General features: G+C 38.0%; 5 protein-coding genes across 5 annotated transcripts; 3 read left to right on the forward strand and 2 right to left on the reverse strand.

Moving 5' to 3' along the window:
- Window positions 1-41: 41 nt before the first annotated feature.
- Window positions 42-2,252, reverse strand: SEC1 (Sec1p; the record flags this gene model as incomplete). The annotated part of the gene is made up of 1 exon (XM_062956451.1): window positions 42-2,252. One exon carries the CDS (start codon window positions 2,250-2,252, stop codon window positions 42-44), a length of 2,211 nt encoding a protein of 736 aa, XP_062812953.1.
- Window positions 2,253-2,461: 209 nt separating this feature from the next.
- Window positions 2,462-3,550, forward strand: PRCAT00006311001 (uncharacterized protein; the record flags this gene model as incomplete). The annotated part of the gene is made up of 1 exon (XM_062956452.1): window positions 2,462-3,550. The coding sequence occupies one exon, from the start codon at window positions 2,462-2,464 to the stop codon at window positions 3,548-3,550; it is 1,089 nt and encodes a 362-aa protein (XP_062812954.1).
- A 92-nt stretch (window positions 3,551-3,642) lies between these two features.
- On the reverse strand, window positions 3,643-5,445 carry YPS7 (putative aspartic endopeptidase; the record flags this gene model as incomplete). The annotated part of the gene is made up of 1 exon (XM_062956453.1): window positions 3,643-5,445. One exon carries the CDS (start codon window positions 5,443-5,445, stop codon window positions 3,643-3,645), a length of 1,803 nt encoding a protein of 600 aa, XP_062812955.1.
- Window positions 5,446-6,269: 824 nt separating this feature from the next.
- SLN1 (Sln1p) lies at window positions 6,270-9,932 on the forward strand (the record flags this gene model as incomplete). Its single annotated transcript, XM_062956456.1, has 1 exon — window positions 6,270-9,932. The coding sequence occupies one exon, from the start codon at window positions 6,270-6,272 to the stop codon at window positions 9,930-9,932; it is 3,663 nt and encodes a 1,220-aa protein (XP_062812956.1).
- A 423-nt stretch (window positions 9,933-10,355) lies between these two features.
- Window positions 10,356-12,860, forward strand: DAP2 (Dap2p; the record flags this gene model as incomplete). The annotated part of the gene is made up of 1 exon (XM_062956457.1): window positions 10,356-12,860. The coding sequence occupies one exon, from the start codon at window positions 10,356-10,358 to the stop codon at window positions 12,858-12,860; it is 2,505 nt and encodes an 834-aa protein (XP_062812957.1).
- Between the last annotated feature and the right edge of the window lie 274 nt (window positions 12,861-13,134).

The following is a 13,134-nucleotide window of genomic DNA, read 5'->3' on the forward strand; positions in this document are numbered from 1 at the left end:
GAAAGAATATAGGTCGAAGCCTCCAAAGGAGGCTTTTGAGCTTACTTAAATAAATTCTTCAATTTATTCTTCTTTTTATGCTTTTCCGGGGACACCTGGGAGTCTGAAGTGTAGTTATTTTGCAGCCTTTTCTGATAATGCAGAGGAAGGGAAGATGACGAAGATGTTGCAGCAGCAGCAGCAGTTAAACGATGAGCATCCAGAGTATTTGGTACGGCCGATAATGGAGGTGCTTTAGGACGATCAGGTTCGAATAGATATAAGGGAGGTTCTGTGGGTTGATTCAATTCTCGGATGAGATTTAAGTCAAGGTCATTAGAACTTTTAGCCGTATCGATACTTTGAAGACCGATAAGGAAATCTCTGGGCCTCAAAATGGTCTCTGAGCCGATGTAGAAATCTTTATTGAGTTGATCCGAGAGCTCATAAACGGAGCGCATTTCGGAGTAAGTCATTCCACCTGCGACGTAACAAAAGATGCGTTGTTTTGGTCTAAATGAACTTTGAGACACCTTGTTGGATGGTTGAGCCCAAGATGCTTTTACTCTCGCATTTCTTAAAGAACTTGGATTGTTGGTGCTTGAGGAGGAAAGTGTGCCACCAGATGCAGGGATGTCATCCTCAAGAGGTTTGTCACGAAAGTAGGGAAATGCATCTTCATCTTGTTGATATTTTGCTACGTTCAAGAGAACATTCTTTAAACCTGGAATAAACCTTGAAGTATTGTAGGTGCCCTCATTATTTATGGTATGATACATATGTCTGATGACTTTCTTTGCCTGCAAATTTTCTTTGACTATGGGGAAGCCTAGCTTGTGGAGGTTAGTAAAGCACCGAGAGATGAGGGAAATGATTTGACGATCATTAACGCCAATAAATTTCACCAATTTTATAAAATCTGCTTCGATCAACCCTCCACGATAGAGACCATAAATTAACACTAGTCTCATTTTATCGTTTATGTGAAGGTCATCTCTAGCCAAGAGAACAATCAAATCATCATGTAAATTTTTGTTGCGAACACCTTCGAAGCTAACACCATTTGCTGCACACGTTTGCTCAAAATCGGCAGCAAACTCTGCCAATTTTCTAGAGGCGTTGATATCGAGACATTCATCAATCAAATTTTTATGTAAAGTAATTTGTCTTCTCTCTTGGTCAAATCCCTTTAAATGAGCAACGATATATATTAAATCGCTAGAAGTAGTGGCCTTTGATCTGTCGATCATCAAAGGATTACTTTGAATTAAATCGTTAATCTTATTGATTATCACCTCTGAACTCTCAATGATATGCAAATGCCTTAAATTTACCCAGTCTTCGTCATCTTCGTTATCCAATGTTGTTTCCACTACAGCGATCTCACCCTTTTCATTTTCAGATTTGTATTTATATTTTCCCGTCCTTTCCAAGCTGTGGACGATATCCATAGCCATAGCCTGGTAACTGAATTCATGCAATAATGGTGCGTATAAGTCCAACGTTCTATCACATATCAAAAGAATTGACCGCGGTCTGTCTCTTAAAGAAGGAGGAGGGTAGTCTTCGTTGAGACGAGCATAGTTATCGATCTGAGTTTGAAATTCATCTGCGATCAATTCAGATAACCTTGATGCTTGGTGATTGGAATCTGGCAGCGAATAGAACCTGATTATTGGATATTCTCCGGTGATAACCATCAAATTCACCAAAGATCTAGCAACTAGTTTTATCTGTGGTAATACAAGTTCTGCAAAGTTTTCGTTAAAGAAAATGGGCATCGATGTAGGCGTCTTGTTGTCGGCTAAAAATACTCTAGTTTCAACCGGACAGAAAGACGCAGGCACATACCTGATATTCTCTCCCCCGTTAAAGTACGAGTTAACCTTCGGATTTTGCATGAAATTAGCACTCCTAAAGAACAGGTTGATCTTAGACCCTTCCCACAAAATAGGCAAGAAAAGCCCATAGCCCTTTTTGTATTTACCGGTTTGTATGTCACCTAATATACACTTCATGTTATATAAAGTTAAGTCGACAAAGTATATCGCCTCCATAAACTGCTGCTGTCGTTTCTTGCCATCTATCCTCTCGGTAGAAGTAACAATCCTGAGCAATTGATCCTTTGATACTACCTGATTTAACATCGACTCCACTTTTTCGTCGGTAACCAAAACATACAAGTTCCCCGGGATTTGAACTGATTTAAGTTGCGAAAGGACATAGTCCCTTTGCATATTTATCAACGACAGAGGATCCTTGTTCTTAGACATCTCTTGGTGCTGTAAAAGTGTTTTTTCTCAAGTTCCCTTGCTGCCTTTTTATAGTATGTAGTATATATAAGAATAACCTTTGGAGACTGTTTTTTCTGGTAAACTTTATCTTACATAAGCTCCCAATATGGTTAATATAAATATTCGATTTGATACAAATTGATACACTAAAAACTGAAAGACTTCCATGAAAGAAGGGCTAGACTATTATGTTAAGTCTGGTATCAGTTGGTAAGTATGATAATAGGCGAAGGAAGAGTGTGGAAGCAGCGTGTTATATGTTAGGATGGTACTTCTTTTCTCTTTCCATTTCGATATACAACAAGTGGATGTTTGGTAATGGGTTAAATTTCAAATTCCCTGTGTTAGTGACGTCGTTTCATCAAATGTGCTTGATGGTGCTTAGTACTGCAATATTATATTTCAATCCTAGACTCCAACCGACAATCAATGGCACTGGTGTGGAGAAGAGAAGAGATTTGGGGCAATTCATCAACAGCATGAAAATGGAGATCCCAGCTTATGCGAGACACATCGTACCGTGTGCTTTGGCGAGTAGTGGAGATATTGGATTATCCAACGTCTCTTTTAAGTACATTACTTTGAGTCTTTACACTATGTTGAAGTCGTCGTCGTTGATGTTTGTGTTACTCTTTGGCTTAATTTTTAGACTTGAAAAGTTTAACTGGAGATTAATTTTGATTGTGATTACGATGTCTATATCTGTCTTGATGATGGTCCAAAGGCCCTCTCTGTCTGATGATACCGAGAATACAGGTTTCGGTATTGGTTTGGTTCTATGGGCTTCAGTTACTAGCGGATTGAGATGGTCATTTACTCAATTGTTGTTGAAGCAGAATGCCTATACAAATAATTCTATCTCCACAATCTTTTATTTATCTCCGTCAATGTGTTTGACCCTATTTTTTTTGGGATTGATTTTTGAAGGGTGGAATAATTTCATATATGCCCCAATTTGGCAAATAATGGGAGTTGGTAAGACTTTGGTTTTGATGATTGTGCCCGGCATTTTAGCTTTTATGATGACCTTGTGTGAATTCAAATTGTTATCCGTTGCTCAGGTCATAACCTTATCTGTTGCCGGCATTTTTAAAGAGTTGTTGACAATTGTAGTTAGTCTTTTCATATTTGGGGATAAGTTAACCTTTCTTAATTACATGGGCTTAGTCTTGACATTTGCTGATATACTATGGTACAACTATCATAGGCATTTTGAAAACGCTGATGAAATCTTGGTTAGATCCAAGAATGAAAATCATGACATAGAGTTGAATTAAAATTATAGATATATTGACTTTTGATCTATCTTTATATAGTTCTTCTTCCAGTTGAATAATTTTGCAAACATTATTCTATGCATAGAAGAAATCTAAAGTAGTATAATCGCAACCATAAATAAACATACAGCTAAAATTAAACCTAGTGGTTGTTTTAAGCTCAATCTAATTTCAGATCTTATCAAAACAGACCCTGAGTTTTTACTTTTGGTAGAAGAAGCTTCGGTGCTTTCTGCTCCAGGGATCGTTTTCTCACTAGATCCCACTATGAAATGTCCATTTTTTACTCTTCCTGAAAATTTTGCTGGGACCTCGAGCGCTGTTGCATTGTTCATGGAAGAGAATGTCAAAGTCGGGGTAGATGAATAAGTAGCTACCGTAGCAAACGGTATAGTGTCGGAAAGAATATAAGCAATTGAACTGTAGTGCGTTGCTTCAATAGAAGAGTTCTTAAAAGTTGTACTAGAAACTGTGTGAACCGAGGAGAAACTGAAGTCAGATACTTCTATCTTCAATTCTCTGTTAGAATTTCCTAACGCAATTTTACCTCCTTCATTGTCAACGGCCAAGTAAACGTATACTAAGAACGATAAACCAAGGACACTGTACCCGTCGTGTGAGCTTGGAAGGATACTCAAAAAACAGGCATCAGCACCATTTGAGAATGTTAAGTTTTGATCTTGCCCAGTATTTGCGGGCAATAAAAATGAATGCAAGGGTATCTTTATTTTTAAATCATTGAAATGAAAATTGAAAGTTGCGTTTGCTTTCGCGATAGTATCACATTCAACTATCCATCTATCAGTGTCATTTGAATAATAAGCATTTGTCTGAATAGCTATCTGAATAATTGTATCTAGAGGTAAATGGGTGTATAGCGATCGCGAATCAAGTAACACAGGAAACGATCCATCATCAGATGTTAAAGTGTATGTTCTTTGATTTTTCTCATTTTCTAACACTATTGAATCCAAATTCAAGATAGGTAACCTCAATTTAGACAAGGCAGTTTGCTCTACGCTATTAGAAAAAAAACTTCCGGTATGATTAAGCATATCAAATTGATAGAAGTCACCATCCACATATTTTTTATCCACCATTCCAGGTATAAGCTCTCCTAAAGAGCCCTCTTCCAGTATTACGTTGCTGAAAAATAGTGAGTATCCCGGTGACACAATATAGCCCTTGTCTACCAAACTATCTAAAAATCCCGAGCCCATAGGATTTCCTGCCAAACCCAAGCCACCAGCAAAGACGCTACTCTGGTATGCTCTGAGAAAAGTAAAATTCGAGAGTAAAACGGACAATCCATTCGTCGAGTTTATATGAATATCGTCCTTTTCAAACTCACCTACTGCTTCAATCGTGTCAACGTATGGAACAAAATATTCCTCACCATCAGGCACACCAGGAACAGTGACATCTGTGGACAGAGACTCCGCAGAATACACACCTCCAGCAGCACATATACTTGCAGTGTATTCAGCATCAGTTGTAGCCAGGTCTGGGAGAGTAGTCCCGGTACTTACCTCAGAAGACCACCAAGAATAGATCTCATCACAGCTCAAGAAATCGTTCATTCCCATTACCCACACATCTCCCTGAATCAAATCTATTCTGAGTTGTTGAACTCGGCTCCCGACTCGTAACATAACATCATAGTAGTAATTATCTATTGAGTTGACAACAAGAAACTTCAAAAGTTCCTTATCATGAGTGTTTTCCTTTTTATGAATTATATCCTGTGCTTTAAAGGAGGAATGTTGTGAAGATAATTGACTTGCCTCAGTTGCAGTGTATTGGAAAGGCAAATTAGTTACAACGCTTTCAACATAGGTCATGAAACCCAATATCACAACCATCAATCTCCATGATTGATGCTGTAATATGTTCATCTTATCTCTAACAGATCAAGATGACGACAGCTAACTAAAGCAGTAACGCACCTTCGTTTCAATACTCTTTCGACTGTCTGTCTCAACGGTTCTTCTTGTATTGTACTGCTATCTTATTTTCTTTTTTTTTTTTCTTAATTCAAGGCTGGGTTTTAACGAAGATCTTGCAGTACGCGTTTGACGCTCCCTAATTTATATTTAGCGATAAGTATTAAATTTTAGTGAGGATTTCCGCTAGTAATCAAGGGAAAGTGGAAATTTCTAAGTAAAGTTCTCACTAATGACGCTGGCCAACGCTATTTTTAACAAGATTCTTTTACCGATGAGGCGGTCCGAGATTTCTCTTTGATGCTACATATAAGAGTCGAACGCGCAATTGTTTGATCGCAACTTAGGGATGCAAAGAGATAACCAACGCGCCATATTCCTGAAACCTCTTTGGTGCTAAGAAAATTATTTTTCGAAGAGTGCATATAACTAAAAAGAAAACAAAAATAAGTAATAGGATGAGTTGAACCATAAATTTTCATAAATAACATTATTGGAACGGATATCTTTATAAGATAGCCAAAGGAAACAGTGGAGATTTTATTTCAAGTGCATTAGTGTCTTTGGGAGAACCAATTTTTTTTTTCTTTTGAAGTGTACAGGTAAAGGGGTTTTTTTTGTCCTGTGTGATTGTTGTTCTGTTGATACAGACAGGGAATCGGGCTGCTGGACATTTAGAAGATCATAAGAAGAGAGGCCCTTAAGTATCATCACAAATAACACATGAAGACAATTTTAAAAGAGAGTCAAATTTAGGATCTAAATAGTGTATCCCAATGAGACGGTTGAAAATTGGAATTAGACCTCAGCTAATCTTGCTAGTGGGCTTTGCTTCCTTGTTTTCACTTTTGATCTTAGCAATCGTCACTGGTGTCTACTTCAGTATTAATTTGAGCAGCTTGAGATCAGAGAGACTTCAAGTCATTTCCCAATTAAAGGCAAATCAGGTTCTGCAGTCTATAGATTATGTTTATTATCAGGTTTATTCTTTAACCTCCAAGGACTCCCTCTATGGACCATTGTCCTCGAGTAGAGCAGGAAACAGCTCTAACTTTGGAGAAGCTCGTCAAGCGATTGAACAACTCGTATGGTCGTCAGAGCTATTTGCTGCGGCAAGGTTGTACGATACGGAGCTAAATATGGTTGCAGATGCTTATAATTCCGAGTCTCCAGTATCTGACTCTGCAATGGATTACTTATTTCCTTTAAGAAATAACTCGTCAATTCCCTCATCTTTATATGACACAGATGACGGCTATCCTGCTTATTTTACGGGACCAATAAGCAATTCAAGCGATACCGACAACCATTATTTTATGGGAATTACTTTACCCATATATTCAAATTCTTCAATTATTCTATCAGATCCTTCTGTTGCTGGTTATCTCTCGGTAATATCTAATGCCCAGAATATCCAGGTAGCGGTCAATGGTACAAGCACTTCTCTGGCACATGAAGATGATGATTACCATGTCGTCGCAGTCAGACCAATTTTCTCAGATGCAAGTAATATCTCCAGTGAGGTAACAGGGTTCCAGGCTATATTTCCAAGTGCATGGAACAATTTAGAGCCCAACGTTAATTACAATATAAATTCTTCTGGGTCTGTTAAAGAGGCGATTGCAAGATCCTCTGGGTCATCAAGTTTTGCAAAATCATATGGTGGATACCATGTTGCTATTGGGTTTGATCGAATAAGTATCGACTCAACACTGTATTGGGAATTAATCATCGAACAAAAGAGATCAATATTTCTTCAGCCAGTGAAAAAATTACGTAATATCATCATTGGAGTGGTCATCGGTATCGGGGCATTTATGTGCTTAATTACGTTTCCGCTCACAGTTTGGTTTGTTAGACCTATAACAAAGCTCAAGGATGCCACTGAGGCGATCACGAAATCAAAGAAACGAGCCATGAGCCCCGAGAAATCAAGCAATCTTACACCCCCTCCACCTTACGGTCCATCTGGTAGTCCTTCTAATGAAACTAGAAATTCTACTATATCGGTAGGTTCAAATACATCAGCTGGGTATTCAACTGGCATTAGGTTACCTAGTAGAATCCCTAGATCGAAGTTATTTTTCAAGGATGAAATCACGGAATTAACAGAGGCATTTAATATCATGACAGATGAACTAGACAAGCAATATACACACTTGGAAGATAGAGTCAAATCAAGGACAAAGGAGTTGGAAGCATCAAAAATAGAAGCCGAATCAGCGAATGAGGCTAAGACAGTTTTCATAGCTAATATCTCTCATGAACTTAGAACACCTTTGAATGGTATATTAGGTATGACTTCTATTGCTATGGATGAAGAAGATCAATCTAGGATCCAGGACTCACTTAAATTAATTCACAGATCTGGTGAATTACTATTGCATATTTTAACGGAATTATTAACTTATTCCAAAAATACTCTAAGCCGTTCTAAACTAGAGAAATCGAATTTTCAAATATTAGAGGTTGTTTATCAAGTTAAGTCAATATTTGCGAAACTAGCCACTGATCAAAGAGTAAACTTTAAAATTTTGATGAGACCTGACATAATAAGAAAGTTGATATTATATGGCGACTCAAATAGAATAATTCAAATCATCATGAATCTTGTCTCTAATTCCTTGAAATTTACGCCAGTCGATGGTTCTGTGAATGTGAATTTCAGACTCGTTGGAGAATATGATTATGAAAAGTCGAAAAGTGAAAAATTCGAGAAGGTTCACGTTCTCAAAAATAAGGAGAATGAGCTAAATGCTAAAGATGGCTCGAATAATTCGTACCCACCACATAAACTTGATGATGATGATGCTACAAATGGAGTGCCCACAGTAAGCAAATCGAAAGCAAATACGACGAGCCTGGATCCATCTTCTAATATTCCCTCTTCGTTATCGATATCAGATAGAGACAATCTGAGCGTAGCGACAATTTCGAGCACAGAGTATGAGAATGTATTGTTTAAGTCGCAATTCAAGGTCAAGCCTAATATCAAGCCTTTGCCTAACTTACCGAGGAATTCTTCAAATGATGTTTCTCTGCAACATAATGATCTGTTGCATGAGGATGAGGAAATAGCTTCAAACAAGGATGATGAAGTTGAGAAATTGGACGAAAAGGACTCTGAAAGTCCAACTAATGAAAAAGAAATGATAGAAGAAAGTAATGGCACCATAAAAGAAATGAATTCAAATGCCTTCGAATCTAATGGAGGCATTAGTGATCCCAAGGATGATAGTGGTAGGAAGAGGCTAAGTGTATCATCATTTCGCTCTTCAATGTCAGGAAATGAGTTGGTTAAGAATAATAAGGCTTACAACATTAGACGGTTATACAAGCAAAAGACTTGGGTGTTTCAAATTGAAGTCAACGATACTGGTCCCGGTATTGAGCCGGCTCTTCAGGAGAAGGTTTTTGAGCCATTTGTCCAAGGAGACCAAACTTTATCGAGAAGCTATGGTGGTACTGGATTGGGTCTTTCTATTTGCCGACAATTAGCCAAGATGATGAAAGGAACGTTGACCTTGAAATCTACCTTGGGAGTAGGTTCCAAGTTTACATTTACAGTACCCTTGCCACAAACCGGAGAGATATTAGTCGAGGACGAAGACATGGCAGCGTTTTGTGAGGATGAGTTCAATCCAAATTCAAAATATAACAGAAAAATTACTTTTAAGAATCCAGAGTCTGACGACATTGCTGACCATGAGAAAGATGCTAAATCAGACTCTTCTTCAAGTGAGCATGCCAAAAATGAGATGCACAACAGCAATGGAGATGGCTTTTATCCAAAAATTGAAGTTAAGCAGGTCACTAATAATGACGATAAGGTCAAAATTCATGCATCTATTAGGGACTCAAAGCACTTGGAAATAGCAGAAGCAAAACCTCAACTAGCTACAAGATCATCTACTGGCACAGCGGCCTCTTCTACAAGGGGCCAAGAACATTCTGATATAAGCATCATGGAAAATTTGTCACATTTGAAAATTTTAGTAGCGGAGGACAACATGGTCAACCAGGAGGTCATTAAAAGAATGCTTAAACTTGAAGGCTTTGAAAATATCACTATGGCATGTAATGGTGCTGAATCTGTAGAGTTGATCAAAGAATCTATAGAGAATGAGGAACAATTTGATCTAGTGTTCATGGACGTTCAAATGCCCAAGATTGATGGTTTACTTGCCACCAAGATGATTAGAAACAATTTACAATATAATCATCCTGTAATTGCTTTAACTGCCTTTGCTGACGAGAGCAATGTCAAGGAATGTCTTAGCTGTGGAATGAGCGGATTTCTTGCTAAGCCGGTGAAAAGGACAAACTTGAGGAAAGTTATCGCAGAATTCTCGCCAACCTTGCTTAAGGAAATTGTCACAACCCCGCAGGCAAAACTGCATGACGACAAACGTCTCGGTTACGATGACATTAACGAATAGAGAATTTGATGTATTATAGATATTTGACCAATGATAAAAAAAAATGATTACCATAGAAATTATGTACTTAATATTACAATACCATAATATGCCTTGATAATTTTACACTATCACATCAATTGTGCCCATGAGGATTATGTAACCTATTCTAGTAGCTTGTAGCTTGTTAGTTCCTTGAGGCATTCTCTTCCATAATCGTCTATTATCTTATCTCAAAATTATATTTCGTACTTCATATAAGATTAATGTCACGCGACCTCTTTTTGTGCCACACATTATAAGCCAGCAATCAGTATACAAAAATCTTAAAATGGATACAGCCTAAGCAAGAAAGTGAATATATTACTAGTAAAATTGAAGATAAATTCACTTTCTGCAAAGATTTTACTCTAACTAATAACTGAAGTTTATTATTGGTTGAGTATGGTCAAACCAGAAAAATTTGCAGATGAGGAGGGCGAACAAGGAGCAAGAAGAACGTCGGGGTTTAAGAGAATTTTCCTCACTGGTGGGCTATTAGCAGTGCTTTTATGGGGAACTTCGTTCTTATTTTCTGTAATTAATCAATTTCAATCGAATAGAATTGCAATTCAGGAATATGAGCGCCTTGTTAGGTTGAATCATACCAATTTATTGCCCCAGGGACTTCGTAAGGATTTCTTTCAAAGACCCATTTTGGAGGATGGCAAGATTCCCTTGAATCATAGCGCAGTGACAGATTATGAGTTTAAGGTGAACACGAAGACGTTTCAATGGTTTCAGGCTAGGGGAGCTGCTGAAGGTGACAAAGGAACTTATCTTGAGCAAGATGGAGATTTGTTTCTTATGAAATCTATTGTCAACGAAGATTACGAGGTAGTTCTTTACAATGGTTCTTCGTTTGATTTCAACAATAATTCATATCAAATAAACCTGTTCCTTGCCTCTCCCGATTTGAAGAAGGCTCTATTAGTTACCAATCGAAATAAAAAATGGAGGCACTCTTCTACAGCCCTTTATTGGGTCTTGGACCTTTCCAGCAGCGATATTTATCCACTTAATGGAGAGGATGATAGAACATCTGCCGCATCTTGGTCGCCTACGTCAAACCACGTAGCATTTATTTCTCAAAATGATATTTACATCCATGATGTCTTAACTAAGCAAACCGAACAGGTTACTACTGATGGTAGCACGGAAGTCTTCAATGGTATCCCAGACTGGGTTTACGAAGAAGAAATCTTTGGAACAGATATTACCTTGTGGTGGTCTCCTGATGGTACTAAATTCACTTACTTGAGAATTGATGATATTCATACTCCTGAGTACACTATTCCATTGTATGTACAGAGAAAGGACCAGGACTATCCAGACAATATGAAACTCAAATATCCAAAGCCTGGATTCCCAATACCCATTGTCGATGTATACCTTTATGACTTGAGCAAAAATCACTCAACCTTGTTGGACTTACCCTCAAAGGAAATCAGTGATAGGTTGGTAAATGAAATATTTTGGGTTCATGATTCTGTGTTGGTTAAAACTACAAATAGGCTGAGTACAATTTTAGAAGTGTTTTTAGTGGACACTAATACTCTTGAGAGCCAACTCGTAAGATCAGTGAAAACTTCAAATGAATGGATCGAGGTAAGTTCTAATGCTTTATATGTACCGAGAAATGAATCTTTGGGTCGTAAGCAAGACGGTTATATCGATACAGTTTCATACAATGGTTACCGTCATTTGGCTTACTTTTCGCCTCCAAATGCTAGTCATGGTAGGCCATTGACTATGGGCAATTGGGAAGTTGTCGATGGTGTAGCAGCATTTGACCAAAGCTCAAACGAAGTTTACTTTAAAAGTACATTGAAGTCTTCTATTGAGCGGCATTTTCACTCTATCAGTTTACTTGACTCGCAAAATGCAAATGGACTTCCGTCTATTAAGAATATTACAGAAGGAGAAGGATATTACTCGGGATCTTTTTCGTCTGGATCAAAGTATTTGCTTTTAAATTACCAAGGACCGGACGTCCCAAACCAAAAGTTGTTTGATTTGCACAGTGGTAAATATGTTAAGACTATTGAGGACAATGCAGAATTGAAGAAAAAATTAAACAACTACGCCATTCCAAAACCGTCCTATCAGATTGTTACTTTAACGGATTCTGAGACGAAAGCACAGTTTAAAGTGAATGCGCTTGAAATTCGTCCCCATAATTTCGATCCATCGCGTGAGTATCCCGTATTATTTTATGGTTATGGAGGACCGGGCCTGCAGTTGGTAAGCAAGACCTTTTCTGTAGGCTTTAGTGCCGCAATTGCTTCGGAACTTGACTGTATTGTTGTTACTGTTGATGGAAGAGGTACTGGTTACAACTCCTATAACGATGACTTGGGCCTGAACTTTCAGTTTATTGTTAAAGATAATCTCGGATATTATGAGGCAAAGGATCAGATAGCCGCTGCTACGTTATGGGCATCAAAAGATTATGTTGATAGCAAACACATCGCTATATGGGGATGGTCATATGGGGGTTATCTTACATTAAAGACTTTGGAAGCTAACAATCCTCCAGTGTTTTCCTTCGGTCTCGCTGTGGCCCCTGTTACAAGTTGGCATTTTTATAATGCAATATACACAGAAAGATACATGGGTTCTCCTCATGACAATACCCTTGGGTACAACGTATCTACTGTTCACAATAACATCACCAATTTCTCACTTGCCAAAAAATTCTTCTTAGCACATGGCACGGGTGATGACAATGTTCATATCCAGAATACATTAAAGCTAGTGGACGACTTCAACCTCGAAAGCATTGAAAACTTCGAACTCATGGTATTTCCTGACAGCGATCACAGTATCTCCTATCATAATGGATTCAAGGTAATCTATGGCCGTATCACCGACTTTTTCGGTCGTGCTTTCGCTGGAGACTTCGACTAATTACAACGTAAACAACTTTTATTGAAAAATGCCAACTTATACATTAATGTGACACTTTCAGAATCGTTGCAGAATAACTTTATCGAAAGCCTACTAAGTTAGCTTCTAAGGCAACATACACAGTGACATAAAGCTGATTTTATCTCAGGCCATCCGCTGTCCCTCCAATACAGACAAGGGTGACCACGAGAGTAGAATATAATAGAAACATTGAGACATATTTGTATGTCAGGTCTTCCAGGATGCTTTCCAGCTTAATTGTTGAGTGCGTATA

The sequence above is a fragment of the Priceomyces carsonii genome, assembly GCF_900007245.1.
Source record: "Priceomyces carsonii strain CBS4050 genome assembly, scaffold: Debaryomyces_carsonii_scaffold_7, whole genome shotgun sequence".
NCBI lineage: Eukaryota > Fungi > Ascomycota > Pichiomycetes > Serinales > Debaryomycetaceae > Priceomyces > Priceomyces carsonii.